At 35.3% G+C, this 18,425-nt stretch overlaps 1 protein-coding gene across 1 annotated transcript; it reads right to left on the bottom strand.

The window, feature by feature from the left end:
* Positions 1-162: 162 nt before the first annotated feature.
* LOC111409184 lies at positions 163-6,468 on the bottom strand. Its single transcript, XM_023039168.1, has 4 exons — positions 6,291-6,468; positions 770-6,052; positions 423-670; positions 163-341 (listed from the first exon to the last, which is right to left on the bottom strand). The coding sequence occupies exons 2-4, from the start codon at positions 5,915-5,917 to the stop codon at positions 185-187; spliced, it is 5,553 nt and encodes a 1,850-aa protein (XP_022894936.1). The 5' UTR covers positions 5,918-6,052; positions 6,291-6,468; the 3' UTR covers positions 163-184.
* Positions 6,469-18,425: the final 11,957 nt, after the last annotated feature.

Below are 18,425 nucleotides of genomic sequence, written 5' to 3'. Positions count from 1 at the left end.
AAAAAAAAATTCCCGTCTGTTATAGAAAATATTGATTAATAGCTCTAATGATAGATAGTTTTAGCATCTTATTAGTCTCTTTTACTAGAAGTCGACAGTATGTAAGAGCTTGGAAGCATTCTCATGTGTGCTAATAATCACCACTCACCAGCTACAACTAACCCATATCAATAAAAACAATAGTTCAGCATACCTGTTGATTAAGTCCTGCAGTGCCCCAAGTACTTGCATCTGAATGGAAATTGTCCAAAACCTTATTTTTGTTCTCAAACATTTTCGCAGTCTCAAGGTCTTTTCCACTTTTATTAGAAACAACAGAAACCGATTCTTTTTGGACGGACCTGCAGAAAAATACAAGCATACACTTAAGAATACTTTTAAATAAGTGTCACAAGCAAAACTTCATATTTAGGGATATGTACATGATAGCATGAGATGGTGTCATAGCCGGAGTTTCAATACTCAGAGCAGGAGTGCCAATTGGAGCCAGTGATGGGGAAACTTCAGTGGTTACTGCGGATGCTTCTTTATCTTCCAAGCTTTTTCCCTCCAAGGCAACAAAATCCAAGTGAGAGTTTGTTGATGATTGTCTAGCCAGTGGGGCAGAAAGCTTAATTGGACTTGTTGAGTCCACAACACTTAGTATACGTGCACGAGATTTCGGCAGTAGCTGAGATGAGAGAGAAAATGTAATTGAGTAATTGCACATCAGAAAACTCCCAAATGAGAAAATATGATAGAGAATAATAACCTTCTAGAGCATCAATACCTTTGTGGCACGTGATTTTGCTTTGATTTCTTTTTCCCTCTGCTCACGTCGATCATTCAGCATTTGCCTTTTGGATCTCACTTCAATGAAGTCATCTTCATCGCTGGGAGCTTCTATGCCAGGTTGTTTATAAACACGAACAACACCACTTTGCAAGGGAGCATCGACATCCTCCTCAGAAGCATTTCTCTTGAAATGTGACTCTCCAGAGGAAGAAATATTCTGCTTCTTCATTGACGCGTCATTTACACTTTTCTTTCCTAGTCTGTCGCTAGAATTCAACTCCTGAAAACTAGTATTTCCAGACAATGAGCTCTCTGGTTCAACTCTCTGTTTCAATGGTCTATTAGAGATTGTACGTCTCTGAGAACCACCTCTTGCAATAACTCCCACAGTTCTTCTTTTGTAATTTGACTTATCAACTGAGCCTCCGTTATTAACAGTAGTATGCTCTTGTTTCTTTTCATTCTGCCGAACTCGAAATTCAGTTTGCTGAACAGTTAGTCGAGGTTGCCTCTGAAACCCACTTGAATCTGTAGAAGTATCAGGAGCCAGAAAAGAAGATCTTGTGTTGGAATTTTTCACTGCATAGGCATATCTTTTTCCTCTGCTACCACCTTTGCCTTGGAGTCTTGGTCTACTGAAATTTTTCTCACCAGAAACATGCTTTGATGATGGCTGTAAACGCTGCAACTGACTTACACTTCCATTCTCCTTTGATGATGACACGTAAGTGTTTGTAACAGAATCAAGTTGCCCTTTCTCTTCTGATCGAGAACTAGATTCTAGCTTCATCTTGTTATTAAAGGCACAAGAACTAATCGAATGTGAAAGAAAATCGCCTTCTGAACTATCTTCAGCCAAAACTGAATCTAATTCCCTGGGAATGTTCTCATGAGATTGCTCTGGCTGTCCTGACACACAACTGGACTGCTTATTTAACAATAGAGAAGTCACCTCATCTTTTACTGCATGTGGTGGGGCATCTTGAGCTGGTTGATTAGGTACAGAGCCTCCAACATTCTGATTCAGATTATAATGGAACTGCATGTTGGGCTGGACAAATGACATTGATTGGTGGGGTATGGGCAAAATTCCCTGCGATATAGGAGATGTATAACACAGCTGACCAAATTGGAAGATAGGAGGTTGTGAAGGATGCACATGAGTAAGAGATGGACCAACAGGAGGATGAATGTGGAGAGGCATTTGTATTGAACCAATCTGGATAGCAGGAACTGGAGATGGTATCAGAGATGGACCAGAGAACAGCCCAAATTGAAGCTTAACAGGTACGTCAGCATGAGTCCCAGCAGAAGCCATAGATGACATATTGATCTCACCAGCAGCAGATGTAACATCACCTGAAGCTGAGATGAGTTGCTGAGCAAGTAAAACAGAGCTACCGGAGACATCGACATATAAAAGATCTGATGTGGCCGAGGAATAAGGAGCACTGATAGGTTGAATAGTAGCGGCTGTCAACAACTTATCAGATTCCCGAATCTTCCCAGAGGAGCTATCTTTGCTTGTCTCAAAGGAATCATCAGCAGGCAGAAGGCTTTTTTCATCATCTGGAACCCTATTGATAGCTCCTTGTTCTTCCATAATATGAACATGACTGCCAGAAATTCCAAATGTGCTTTCTTCAGTCCCTGAATTTCGTGCAAAATCATCACTTGGAATTACAACTTCAACGCCATCATCAAAGCCTAAGACCACATTGTCCAAAATATGAGAAGAATCTCTGTCCTCGAGTTGCACATCTTCGAATTTTGGGTCCAGATCAAGATTCCCGTCATCTCCTTCACGCACTTCATCCTCTTCTTGATAACCATCTTCATCCTCATCATATTCCTCTTGCTGCTGCAACTCATCATTTTCAGGAGTCCACTCCTCATCCTCAACAGCAGAAGTAGGATTTGGCGCTTTTATCACGGTATCATTTCCAGAATTATCATTCAAGATAACAGAATCAATTGCAGATAGCTGATTCTTTTTTCCTTCTGCTACCACGGATATCAAAGGCGAATCTCCAGATTCATCCAATTCATCATTGGAGAGATGAGGCGGTGAGTTGGGGGGACTTGAAACAGATAGTGAAGATTGTGAGTCACATCTTGATGAAATGTCCTTCAATTTCTGGTCTTCATTAGGAGTGTTTTCTTGCCGCAGTTCAACAAGGTTGGGTGCTTCAAGGGCTTCCTGGTTACCACCATAATAACCTGTCTGCCTATTGGATTCATTTCTTGCACTGTAAGCATAATGGACGATATTATCTAGGACAGTTGATGGACCAGGATGCTCATTTACCCCCCTGAAAGATGTTCTTTGAGAGGAAGCAAGTGGAGGGGGGAGGACGCGAGGCTGCTTCATGGAATGCCGTGAACTTCCATACGGATAAAGCTCATCTGCCTCAGAATTCAGATACAGTCGCTCTGGGTAAGGTGGGCGAGTACTAATACGAGAACGGCCTTGCCCCAGTCCATTATCACCATACTTATCAGCAAAATTATCATGAAATCCGGAATTGATTTCCCTATCTTTGCTGTACAAGTCAACATCCCCTGGCACATTCCACCTATGGTCTTTCTGTCGTCCAAAGTCATCCAAGAAAGGCTCTTGCATGCCTGCTTTCGAATAAGCCCTAGAATTTACGTATCCAGATCCTTCATAGAACTCTCTTCTAGGACCTGTCGTGCCACTACCAAATGTATCTCTTCTCGGACTGTTATGACCAATCTCTTGGTCCTGTGCTGCTAAGGGCAAGGTACTCACATCTTCAAACATATCCCTTTTCCATGAATTAACACTTTTTCCTCTGTCAAAAAAGCTTGAAGAAACTTCTTTAGGAGGGTAAGGCCCAGAACTGATATCAAAAGATCTGTCATAAGCAGATGAATCAAACGATGCTGATGTCATCATCTTATCCACCATTCTTTCACCATCTTCCCAGTTGTCCAGATCAACAGTCCTGGAGCTATCATTTTCCTTCACACCAGCATCTACTTTGTCATCCACAATCGCATTAGACATGGAAGCATCAATCTTCAAAGTTTCAATCTGCCTCTTGGCCATCCTAGCCTCCAATTCCAAAAGCTTTTGAGTGGCAGCTTGTTTCCTCCTCTCTTCCTCCATAAGATTTCTCTTCTTCTCTTCTTCCCTGGCAATTCTGAGCTCTTCAGCTATCCGAATAGCCTCCAGTCTATCCTGTTCTGCTCTCCAAGCAGCTTCACGAGCTTCCTCCTCTAACCTCCGCTGTCTTTCTTCCTCTTCCCTGATTCTTCTCTGTCTCTCCTCTTCTTCTCTTCGAGCTTGCTCCAAAGCTCTTTCTTGTTCTTCAATGATCCTCTGCCTCTCAAGCTCTTGCATCTTCTGAACTCTTTCAAGTTCTGCCTCAAAAGATTCCCTAACAGGATCGTGAAAATCAGCCGGCTTAGCAATCTCCTTCTTCCTCTTAATTACACCACCAAGACCCCCGGAAAAGAGCTCCCTTTCATCGAAACCTGCAGAACCGAAGTCTTTGGAGAAGGGATCCTCCGAAAACAGTCTATCTCCTTTTGAAAAAGCATGTTTCTCCCTGCCTAAAGTCAGTTTGACACCAGTCATAGAAGGAACTTTCCCACTAGACGAAAACGGAGATTTAGATAATGCATTATTCTGAAAATTATCACTTCTGTATCTGTTGGGTTGCTCAGCACCATAACGATCTCGATTATAACGCTCAGCCCCTCGATTGTTATGTACATCCATTGAGTTGTTCCATTGCTGCCGCACTTCTGGAACATGTACCACATCCTTCCTTCCAAATGAAGAATCCCGATTAACCATCACACTGCCATCTCTACCAGTGTCGCCAGAATGTGGTGGAATGTACTTATTGTCCTTCGCAGCATTGTTAGGTCCATCTGTCCTTGCACCAACACCACTTCGGTCGTTTCCAACCTCTTGAGAATTTACTCCATTTTTAGGAAATGGTGAGATTCTCCAGTTGTTGACTTCCCTGCCTTCCCTACTAGTTCCCAGATCTCTGTTGAAAGGGTCCAGACTAAGGACTTCACTGGAAAATACCTTTCCAGTTTCATTGTCTCGTTGACTCCAATTACGATTATGAACTGGTTTGTGCAGTAAAACATTGGGCCTGGGTAAGTCAAAATTCCTATCCCAATAATTTTCATTTTTAGAACCCCCAACTTCTCTTCCCCATTCTGCAAACTCACGGCCAGTGTCACGCTCGTCATCAGCCCAATCAGATCTCGGATTGAACTGAACCAGTGGCAGTGGACCAGGAAAGTAATCTTCCTGCTTCCCAGCAGGATCTGCCATTCGCAAACTGCCCATCCTATGAACTTCTCCAGCATTGTGCAGCGACCCATTTCCAACAGTACTCCTTGAAGACTGTCCCTGTTGCCTTATATCAGCTAGCAGACTTGAATGGTAAGTGTCCCTCTTGTCATCAGATGTTTCCTCATTCACAATCTGCTTCTGTTTTTGGTTCGAAGCCTCCTTCTGTTTCTGTGATGTGCCTGATGAAACAGGCCTTGCAGCCTGCAAAGAGGGGAAATCCTCACCTCTCAAAAATGTGACTTTCTCCGCTGATTGTGGAAATGCCCGAGCAGGATAACCAGAACGTGCAACTCCAAGCTCATCAGATTGAACTGATCGTGGCAAATAAGAACCACCACCCCGACTTAATCCATCAGTAGCATTCATTCCATCAGCCACAGGAACATCAACACTACTCTCATTCTTCTCCGATGAAACAGTAGCTGCCACAGGTTTGGTCCAGCCCAAACCTGACGAAGTGGGCCTTGGTCCACTTCCAGGACCGACACCACCACCTGGCCCTCCACCTGGCCCTGACAAATCAAACCTTTCGTGTTCTTTCCTCAAGGAGGGCAAATTCAAGGGGGGTGGAACAGCGAGTTTTGGACCAGCCTTCTGTGTAACCCGGTTCCTTGATAAGGCCACCATTCCCGCACCAACACTCCCAGGGCGCCCCCTTGCTCCAGTGCCACCCTGATCATAAGAACTACTGCTGCCACTGCCACTAAAAGCTGAATGATGAGCATGATGAGAAGGCTGATGCTGCTGTCCATAAGACTTGTTCAGATTCACCGACACAAACTTTGCACCAGAATTGGCCATCCCCAAACCAGACCTGTAATCTGAACCGACCTTACGGATCTCAACCCGCACCAGCGCATCAAAACCCTAAACCAAACTTTTTTCCTCTCTCTTCTTCAATAATAAATCAATCAAGACTCACCCCAGGAGATCTCACTGTAAATATATTTTGCCAAAAAAAAAAAATAATAATAGTAATAAATAAATAAAAATAATCAAATCCGAGACTCTCACAGGGGCACTTCAAAAAATATTATTAGAATTAATGATCAATTAATAAGGAGAAAAAAACAGTGTTATCAATCTAATTAGGGTTTATTGTAGGATAAATGGAGAAAATAGGGGATCAAGTAAGAAACAAAGATGCATGGATGGGGAAGAATCAGAAGCGTACCTTTAATGGCGTAGATAGAGGACGGCTGTGCACTCTTCGGGAGCCGCGTAGAGAGAGAAAGTACTACGGTGTGAGATTTTGAGAGACGGAGATACGTAGAGAGAAAGAAAGAGTCAGGTTTTCTGTTATATAGAGAGAGTGATGCAAGTGGAAGAGGAAAAGTAGGAGTTGATTTCGTTGCGACCTTAAAATTACGTGGATTCTGAAGATATAAACCTCAAAATATATTTGCTTGTACGTGTGTCCCCTGTTTTTGTTCATTTCATTNCTTAAAATTACGTGGATTCTGAAGATATAAACCTCAAAATATATTTGCTTGTACGTGTGTCCCCTGTTTTTGTTCATTTCATTTAGCCCCCTTTTTTTGTCAAATCCATTTCATTTTTTTCTTCCCTATTTTTAATCACATAATTTTTTATAAAATAATATTACTCATAAATTAAAAACTTTTTAATCTTCTTTATCCACTCATTTTTCAAAAAACATTATTCTATTCATTTTCATTTTTACAAAATAGGGACCAAACAGGGGCTTAGCCCCGTTTGCCACACATTATTTGATCAACTGAGTTGGGGGTACAATCCCCCCCAGTTCACAGACCTCTTACAGAAGTCTCATACATTGTGGGGTTGGAATTTTTTTATAATTTTTTATTACATTAGGCCCCCAGTCAACCTTTTGTGAAAGTTCTGATTTTTTTCTGTAAAAATAATTCTGTATAATCAGAATTGTTTTTATTTGATAAATTAAAGAGTTTTGAATAGCATATGTTGGAGAATATGTGGTTAAAAAGTAAAGAAATTTTATTAATTTGTGTGTAGAATATTCTTTTGTGTGAATATGTAGTAGAGAATGATATTGTAGCAAACGATGTAAAATTTTAAAGACCGTCAAACAAACCCTTATTTAGCCCCCATTTGCTTTCCATTTTTCTAAGGATGAGAATGAAAAATATAGTCGTTACAGGAGCCACACAAGAGATAGAAAGTCAAATATGGTGAATTGATGTAATGAATAACGGTTTTATTTTTAATTTTTGTAACCAAAAAATGGGAATCAAACCGAGGCTAATTAAAGGATTTCGAAAATTTCGTTTTATTTTTGGCCCGACCATTATGTTAATTATTCAATAGCTAATATTATAATTAATTGTTCTTAAAATTTTATTCACAAAAAATCATTTTCTCTTTTCATAAGTAATCGAGAGGATTTTTCAATAACGTTATCTTATATATATTTTTTTTCTTTTGAAACAATAACGTCATCTAACTAAAGAATTGGTAATTTTCTGACAAAGATCATATCATTTATGGAAACTTTTGTGCTTGAACATCAAGTTGTTTCAAAATGATTTAGGACGAAAATTATGAAAAATAAAATAATAGCAAAGTCTCTTTCTCTTAAAAAGTAAATTGCAATACAGTCCTCAGTTTTTTAACTTCATGTAATCTCAACTTTTTTTTATTACAAATAGATTATCAACATTTAGTTAATTAGTAGCATGAGTCCTCATGGAACAAGTTACTTGTGAACTTTTATTATATTTATATCTATAAGATTTTTTATTGTTAAACAATATAATGTTTTAATCTTGTAAATAGTTTTTATATTATGGGTACATTAGCAATAGAGTTCGAATAGTTAATGTTATCAAACATAAAATTTGAATAAAACTATCACTTGGAACTTTTTACCAACGATTTAAATTATAAGTAAATAAAAATGAAACCGATTATTACTCCATCAAATAAGTCCCAATTTTATTTTATCGAAATCCCAAAATTGTAATCTTTATGAAAGGAAACCCAAAATTTCAAAAAACCGTATTCAAATAAAATCAAAATCTCGAATCCCCTATTCCAGAAAATCACAAACCATCCCACAAATAAATCATCTTCATATCTCATTCTGCGATACATAATAACACCTAAAAACGTTTACAGCATCCATATATATTCAATGATTCGCCATTTTTCAACAATACATAAAAATAAATTATTATAACATTACAAAATCAACGTTGCAGTAATTTTGAATTGGTGCAATGCAACTCAAAACCAAAGTCAGAAACTAGTAAGATGTAAGTCCTAATTTTTTTTACTATATTTTACATTACACAGTCATACCCATACAGAGGGACTACGTAATTGAATTGGGTACGTTTGCCTATTTTGCTTTTTTAATTTTTTATTTAGTTTGGAGAGAGATTAAATGATGGCTTGTGTACATTTTTCCGGGTCTCAAAGAGCGTGAAAACACATAAAACTCTTGATGGAAATGGAAAAGAGATCTTAGGGAAAAAAAAAAAGTAAGTTACATGAGAGTGTTTAGGTTCTAAATTTGGATCGAAAAAGGAAATACTTGGGTTGTAACTAGAAGTTGAATATGGAAGAAAAGTTGAAATGGGCTTCGTTGATGTCAAAGCAAATGGATTGGTTAGAGGAAATTTAGCCCATGTTTGGTCGTTATTATTTATTTATTTATTATTTTCTCACATTGATTTTTAATCGCACATTTCAATAACTTCTTATTAAAATCTATTGAAAATTTTTTTTTTGATTTTTACCTAAATCAATCAATGGCTTACTATTCATTTTATTTTATTCAATAATTACTAGAGGTTGAATGCGATAGCAAAATGTTGACTTCATGGTTTTGGATCTGATGGTTAGTCAATGGAGGTGATGATAGCGGCTGAAATTTTGGTGTTGATCATGGTACGAGTAGTGCAAGTTGGAAAGGGGTGGTGTTGGTAGTAGCGGCGTAACCTGAAACGTTACAAGCATTGATGTGAAGACATAGTGTAACAATTTTGTTATAGTAGTTGTGGTGGTGTAACAATGAATGTTATAAGTGAGGGTGGTGACAACGACAACGACATCAACAAAAATGGGTGAGGAAGTGTTTTTAACATAATGTAAGAAAATGAATTACAAAATGTATTTTTCTTAAATAAAAAATGAAAACAGTAATATAAGTGTGGAATTAGTTAACTTTTAAGATTATTTTGTGAATTGTATCTATCATTTAGATTAAAAATTTTAGATATTAATACCCTTAAAACTAATTAGAACTAAAATTCTCGTATTAATCATGCTCAACCCCCCTCCCCCGGGGATTTTGTTACTTTTTGGAATTTTTGTCACTTTTTTTTTATAAATATTTGTTACTCTTTTGAATTTTTTACACTTTTCATTTAATAGTTTTTCTGTTCTCTTTTTACAGGATTGAAAGTTAATTATACCATATAAATATTGGTTTAAAGGGACATGATATACCACCTTCTATGAAAAATTTTGACTCCTTCAAAAATATCATGTCAATTGACATAATTTTGAATTTAATAAAATTGTTGCCTAATTTAGCTTATGTATAAATCTAAGGATACACTGGTTATTTTATTGATAAAATTGCATATAAATGACAATTTAAAACATAATTTTTTACAAAAATGACACGATATGTCACTGTTTTAACAAAAAAATGACGTGTTTTAACAAATGTGGTTGCATGGGTATTATATTTGGACTATAATTTCAATTATTTTTGTCACTTTTATATTCATTATTTTGTTCTCATTTGCTTCCATAACAAATGAAGATGTTAATTGTATACACATCTGCAAAAAAGAATATAAATGAAATAGTGTATAACTTTTTTCATGTCACTTGTTGATGTAAAGCAAAGTTTAAATTTATATTCATATTTTAAATTTACACAAAAACCATATGTATGCATTTATTAAATTGATCCAAAAGAATTCAAATGAAATAAACTATGACCTTTTTGAAAAAAAAGTAATGGATAATGTCACTTTCAAGTTTAAGCAACTTAATTATATGCAAAATACAAATAAAGTGTTATATCGTGTTACTTTTTAACGTAAAGCAAAGTTCGAACACATATATAAATTTTCACAATAGGCAGGTATCTATTTAATTGTTCCAAAAAAAATTCAAATATTATATTCGATGACTTTCTTTTTAAAAATAGTTACAAAGCATGTCACTTTCACCTTCTCATATTCGTATTTACATTTTCACAAATACCTTAGCATGCATTTATTGGCGAGATGTGTAGGGAATGGTTGTTTGTCAATAAATAAAGTAATGGTTAAGTTCAATTAGCAAGAGCATAATTAAATTATATGTAAATTTGTAACGAATGGAAAGAAAGAGAATGAAAAGAAATTCAAGGCAAGTGATTAACATAGAATGCTAAATAGATTGGTAATTCAAACTTGCCATTGCTTATGTTTCCTAAAGAATGTCACCATCACGCCCCATTTATTGTATACTATTGATTGTTTTTTCATTTTGTATGTGCAACTTCATCAATATGGATTAAACAAGATATAGTCACGCAACTCCACATTTTTTAATTTATATTATTTTTGTTCAATTTCAATATTAACACCATGTAACAAGACATACCAAGTGGTTGTGTCCATTCTATTTGTGAAAAATGTAAGTTGTATGTAATCATGCAATGTCAATTATGTGTGCTATACCTTCAAAAAGCTCAAATTGTTATACTTGGTGAATCGCAAAGAATGATAAAGAGATAGATAAATCGAACCTGTAATACCTTGTTTTCCTTCATACATTCATCATATTTGTGTACTTTCCATATGCACACGATGTAACAATTATTGTAACATGTCAAAATTCCGTGCCTATTCCTTTTACGCAAAAAAGTAAATTGTATCTAACAATGCCATGTCATTTAGGTGCGTTACATTTCACAGGCACTTGATTCGGTGTCACACTTTTTTATGGCCTTATAAATATCACAAAACTGTGAGTTATATTACATATTGTTTGGCTACTAAGTCTTTAAATTTTCATATCCTTTAGAAATTGCATATGTGAACAAAAATCGTTTAGCAGATTGGCAACTCAATTTTACATGTTTGGAAGGAAATGCCTTCTTACTTGACATACAATGTAAGAAGGTAAAAGGTCTGTAACTATTGGAAAGGAATCAACCTTACATAGCACCTGTGTATCGAGGAGTTGTAGGAACCAACTTCACATAATTGAGAAATCGCATTTGGTGTTAGTTCCTCGCAATGACTCGTATAATTTAAAATTACTGAGCTTACGGTAACTTTGAAAATGGTTTAAGCATTGAAATGGTTTTACATTTGTCATATAGCATACCATGTGGTTTTTGAAGTCACCAAATGATTCTTTGAGATAGCCTTTTCTGTTTACAGTAATTTAACAAAATTATGTAGTATCTAATTGTAATGGCAACCCTAAATCTTTATTCAACAAACTGTTTTCATGTGGAAAGATTGAACAGAATTGGTGATGAAGGATGACAAAAGAGGCAAAAATCTAATGACAAAAAAAAATATTATAGGTAAACTTACACGCAGAGACGGATCCAGGATTGGATCCAAGACCGGACTACAAAATTTCAAATCCGGCTACTACGCGAAAAAAAAATTACATATAAAAAACTGATTTTTTACCAAAATAAAAAATAAAAAATACCTTAAAAAAAAGCTCTTGGGCCTGAGGGAGGGGGGGCTACAGCCCAGCCCCCCTCAATCCGTCTCTGCGTACATGTCGACTCATCATACTCGAATGTACCTAAGATGCCGTCCTCTGACAACATTTTCTTGTAATAATTTGACCGGCTCCGATTATAATCGATCCATACACATAACTGCCTAATTGCCGCCTTCTTCCTCCATCATTTTATCCATTTCTCTCACTTTATTTTCTACTTTCCAAACCTCTCTCTAAATACTAGTGTTTCAACTTCCTTATCATCTAACTGTCCAAGCAAAAATCTAAATCATCCCTCTTGTGTACCATTAAGCTCGCAGTAAGTTTTTGAAATTCGGTTAAAAAAATTTCATTTCACTCTTCCAACTTAAATGTGTCATACTGCATGAACCATCTAAAGCAAAAACTCATTGTGTATACTACAAAAATATTCATGCAACTCTAAAACATGAAGTAAGATTGAATATTATTGATTCTAAACCAAACCCAAAAACAATCTTTACATTCCAACCTTTAAGAAACTGCGTCAGTTCATACTTCTAATGTGGCATTTGAGGCTAGTAGCATTGGAAGGAATTGAGATCTGCTGTCCACCCAATGTTTTATTGATATATCATGATAAATTAATATATTCAACTTTTCTCTCAATGTCACTTGTGCTTAAAAAATATGAATAAAACGATACGTCAATAAATTATTGATAAACAACAAGTTGGATAGAAATCTTTATGAATGACAGCAAAGCAAACATCATAATAGGCACAATCAAGCACTAGTTGAGTACATCCACAACAAATTGAGATATATTAATGCGGGTGACTTTTTCATTTATAATTAATGCTAGCATATTATGTTTTCATATTTAATGATCGATTACATATTGGTGTTGTTTTAGATATTATATAGTATATATGATAAATAAACCTTTTTGTAGTATATCATATTTGCTATACATGCCCGTTTCTCTAACAAATGTTTTGTGGTATCTTTTCTCATTGAATTATATTTAGATTATATTGTAGATTCGTAGCGTCAAAACCTTTCGGACATTTTATCAGATGACATTAATGAGTAATTAGTCTTTGTTGCTGCAAATGGCCTTTATTGCATTAATCAAATATTTTTGTTGCGAAAACTCTTCGAGATCGTTGATTTTTTGAGCTCAATCTTATCAAACACTTCAAATCAATGACACAAAAACTACTACTATTCGACCACATTTTGGTTTCTTTAGTTGTACCCACAAGAGATACAAAGTGGCGATGTTTACAAAGACAGCCACAAAGGCAAGAGAAGGAGAAAACTAGTTATAGCACAAAGAAGATAAAAAGAAGTAGTTTTCACCAAGTGAGGAAAGCCAAACAATAACACGTCAATAACTAAGCAAAGAAGGCAGCATATATAAGCTAATATTAGTTATAGTAATGGGCCAAGTCCAAAACCAATAGGTGGGCCAAATAGGATAATTAACGGGCCAACTATTATAAACCTCCAATAAGTGAATGGAATGAGTCACGAGCAACTCTAATTAAATTAGGTTGCTTCCAATGGTCCCAAATAGTTTTCGTGTCAAGTCGTTTCAATGAGATGTCGATATTTAATTTAGTCATTAATGTCGACTGAAAATTCCAACGAGTAACATCATCGTTCTGGATTTGTTGGATATAAAAATCCAACAAATCTCCACAGTGATACTCAATCAACCAAAAGCAATCGAAATACAAATCAATATATTCATAATCAAGATAATCAATAAAATTGAGATCACAGACCTTATCTAGTGTTTCTAACCCAAAACACATATCATACTTACTTCATGAACTCACCACCGGGGCGAAGGTCAAAAAACACTAAAGTAGCAACAAGTTATCACAGTAATTAATCATGAACATATTATACATACGATGAAGATTTAACATACAATAACATAAATATTTTTAAGCACGTTCATACAGAACAAAAGACCAAGAGTCCGTCGTATATAAAGCAACTTCCGCCCCTTTCGACATGAATCTAAGTGCCTGTGGAGAATGCGAATTTTGCCTTGATACGAAGGAGTACATTAGCTGGTTGGCAACACATATACAACAAATGCATAAATGATCCCACAAAAAAGTATTACCACACTTATCCTACCTCATTCTATGTTACTTGCACTTTGAGAACACATATCTTCTCTTATCACCCACCATGCTCATTAGACTAATCACTAACGCATGTCTAACTAGCAAATCATTATAGATTCTAAGTCCATGGGATAATCCTCTATCACTACATTACATTTCCTAACCTAAGTGGATAATAGGTCTCCACCTAACAGAAGTGATAAAAATGTCACTTTCACACTCCACCCGATAAGGGTCTTAACAGATAATCATATCTCCACTTGTGATTCAAATATCATACTCCACATTCCCGTGCATATCACCAATACATCCTAAGTAACCATACTCCACATTACCAAAGGATGCACAACAAATTTACTGCTAATGCATCATAACCCACTATGCATGCAAACATATTACACTAAGTAATCATATTGCTCTCAAATTTCATTAGAATGCATATATCAAATATATTGAAATGCAACATATAACTATGCAATAAAATTAAGCAATCACATATGCAGAAAGGATCACGCACAGATTCTCATGGAATAGCTACGTTCACTCTAAATAAACCTCAACGGGGTCATCACTTGATCCAATAGTCATATTCGCCCCACCTCTCATCTTACCCTTCTGTTTATCCTTCTTCTTGGAATAGTCCATGATAAAGCGTCCAATCTTACCACAACTGTAACACCATCTACCACTAGACTTATCCCAGCTTTTGTCCTTCTTCTTATCATCATTTTCAACCTTTAAGCTCCATATCATTACTCTAAAGGGAATATGCGATAATCTCGGGTTTAAGATGTCCCTACCATACTTAATTGTAACCTCCTTGCATTAATCAAACATATAATTTAAGCAAAATAATGACCTTATAGGTTTCAAGCATATTTTCATCACAACTAACAGTATCTCGAACATTTTTGTTAAAAACATCCAAATTGTCTACAAGATCTTTTGAATGATCCATTTTTAAATTGAAAAATCTTTCCGGTAAATACAATTCATTAGGAGTAGAGTCAAACAAATATAAGTCATTCAACTTTTTTCAAAGTCTTTTTATAATATCAAGTTTTTCAATTTTTCTCAAAACAACATCACATGGTGTAAATATAATTGCAGTATAAACAAAATCATCATATTCTTCTTTTTGAAAATTAGCAGAAAAATTGTCACATGTGACTTTTGAAACTTTTTGTCGAACCAAATTTCCCTTTATCTTTTGTTGTCAAATTGAAAATTCAATTTTTCCATTGAAAATTCCTACTACGAAATGTGAAGACATTTGGAAAAACATAACCAAAAATGTGCAATTAGATCACACAAAATAATCTTAAGGCCACAGTATTCACAGTTGTAGATTCCTAGGGCTTCATGAGATTCGAGATCTCAGTATCAAGAAAATGGTCAAATGGGTCAAATTTACGTGTTCTAACAGAATAATCAATACAACACAAATGTATGTCAACAAAATTTAGTTTCTCACACAATGCTGCCTCACACACTGACTTAATTGCCATTAAACGCAGAAGCAATTATAAACTTGCAATTAAATCCAACACTTCAAATATAACAAATAATCCTTAAATTTTAGGACAAGCAATGGTTATCCCACATGATAACCACAATCCTAATGTCATTCCACATGACGACTTACTAATGTTGGAATTTAAACGAGATAAGTCAATATGCCAGAGCTGACCAATCTGTGGTCCTTAAAATAATGAGATATGCAAATTTACTGCTTTAAGGCCACCACTATTTTCTCTAAAGTCTCCTGCAATTATAACAACCAATCAAGCAAGAGTCAACTCCTAACGCGTAAGGGTAAAATGTCTAAATGTTATCGTGGCCCTCAAAACTGAAAACGAACTCCACAGCAAGGTCTATCTCGTCATAGTTGATCATGAGCCACACAATGCATCTCGATCTACTGAATACATCAGTGGCCTCTATTTATCCAACAAGTAAGTGGTTTAACCAAAAAAAATAGATCTAGTTAGATTGATTTTGATCTAGACAGCTTCTTCTTCAACCTTTTTCTACTATTTTTAGATCAGTTCCTGGTTGATTTTTTGTTGAAGCTCACACACCAGCAGCCTTTGATATCATCTGTTTTGGAAGTTCTTCGAGATCGATGATTTTCCAAGCTTAGGTTACCAATCTCAACTTTACCAAACCTCCCAAATCAACGCCTAAACCTACTGTTATTCACCAATATCTCGATTGCTTGGTTGTACCCACAAAGGACACAAAATAGATGATGTTATACCAGCCACAAAGGTAAGAGGAGGAGAAAAACCAGCTATAGCACAAAGCAAAGAAAAAGAATCAGTTTCACCAAGTGAGGAAAGCCAAGCAATAGCACGTCAATAACCAAGCAAAGAATACAGCATATATAGGCTAATATAAGGCATATTAATGAGCCAAGTCCAAAACCAGTAAGTTGGCCAAGTAGGATAATTAATGGGCCAACTCTCATAAGCCTCCAGGAAGTGAACGGATTGGGCCACGAGCAACTCTAATTAAATTAGGTTGCTTCCAATGACTCCAAATAGTATTTGTGTCTAGTTTTTTCATTGAGATGTCAATATTTAACTCGGTCATCAATATTGACTGAAATTCCAATGAGTAACATTATTGCTCGGGGATTTATTGGATATCAAAACCCAACAGTTATGTTATTGTTGCAGAAATTTCTGGCTTTACCCAGACCAGATGTCATTCATCTTCTTGCATAGTATAATGGAATGCAGAGACAGTAGTTCAGTAGATATTTGCTTAGTCTTTTGAATGTATATAGCAAAAATTTAATTTATTTATTCAATGAATGTTTTATTCATTCTATTATCAGCTACAAATAAGTTGTGAATGGATAAAAATAAGCTATCCATACTTAAGTTGAAGATTGCAATTGACTAGGGTATTGAATAATATGATTAAGATAAAATATAAACCGTTGTCCTAAAGATTTATATGAGTTTTACATTATGTTTGCTATCGAATTGTTGTAACTTTTGATCGAGCACTTAAAAGATTATCGTCTTCTGCAACTTTTTTAGCCATCTTTTTCTGTATGGAGAATGGTCTACTGAGGTATCTTTGTTGATTCGTGGATTGCGTAGGTGGATGAGAAAGAAGTAGGTTCTATAGTTTGGCGTGCTAATTTAGGTTTAGGTAAAAAAGTGTTTTTTGTTAAAAGTGCATTTCTGATCCACTTTTTAACGAAAAAGAAGAACTTTTTATTTTGTGTAGATAAACTTTCTTTATAAAAAAAATCTTGCAAAGTCTATCATGCTACCTTTTATGAATTATATGGTCCCATATTGCATGTCTTCATTATTATAGTAAAGAAGTTATTATTGTTGGGTGCCCAGTTAAATTGATCTAATAAAAAATTAAAGTTACAAGCTTTGGGGTATCTGAATAGAGTATGAGCCTAATCATGTGTAGAGTTCAAATTCTTTTAAGATTGTATTCGTGATGGGCTGAAATACTTATGGATATATATTTAGGGCTACGGTCCCCAACTCATTTGTGATTTTCATTCTTTATGTCATTTCATCAATACAAGAATAATAAGAGAAAGCATATTGAGGAGGACAATCTGAAATTTGCAATCACAAATTAAGAATAGGCAGTTGATCTTCAAGAATTAAAACAATGGATCAAAATATGTTTTGCATTTTTAATTCTCTTGAGATTTTTTACTTGGAGGATCTTGACAATATGAAAAGAGTTTTCAAGTTCTTGAGATTTAAAGTTTTTATTAAATCTATCACTTTGATAAGTGTATTTCACTCATACTTTTGATACCATTTAATCTTGATATTTAGTTTATTTCTACGAGTTTTGGAACGTCTTAAGTTGTGTTTTCGTGTTGTTTTATAGGTTAAGTAAATTGGAGTGGATGATACAAAATTTAGAAAATGAGTGATGTTGATATGAACAAGGAAAAATTGATGTTGATTAGGTGAAACTCGATGATTGAAGCTAAATTGAAAGAAAGAAAGAAGTTAATAGTGACGAAAATTGGTGAAATCCAAAGTTTGAGGACTCAATTGCAACTTTTCAATATTTTATTTGGATCATAAAGCGATAATTGAAGATTGTTGGAGTCAATCGGGTGCAATTAGAAGTCAAAAATAGTGAAATATGATAAAATATTTTTTTTCAAATCGATTTTCAATCGCACGGTATGTTCCAGATTTTTAGTCAAATTGAGATTCATTTTTTATATAGTAAACATTCGAATTGGAAAAAATTATTTTGAAGTAAAATTGTAACTTTTTGAGTTGTCTTTCTAACATATTTTAAATCGTCTCAATCAGCTATTGGGAGAAAAGTTGTGATAAAAATTTTGACAGATGTACAATGTTAATTTTCTACCCAAAAGTGGCTCCAATACCATGCTTGTGGTGCTAGGGCGCCGTTGGACTGGGGGAAGAGTTTTGATTTTATTTTATTTTATCTCGTTTTAATGTCAATTCGACTCCAACTTC

Source organism: Olea europaea, chromosome 14 (genome assembly GCF_002742605.1).
Source record: "Olea europaea var. sylvestris chromosome 14, O_europaea_v1, whole genome shotgun sequence".
In the NCBI taxonomy this organism is placed as follows: Eukaryota; Viridiplantae; Streptophyta; class Magnoliopsida; order Lamiales; family Oleaceae; genus Olea; species Olea europaea.
Note: the sequence above shows the minus strand (reverse complement) of the source record. Positions and strands in the feature narration are given on the sequence as shown.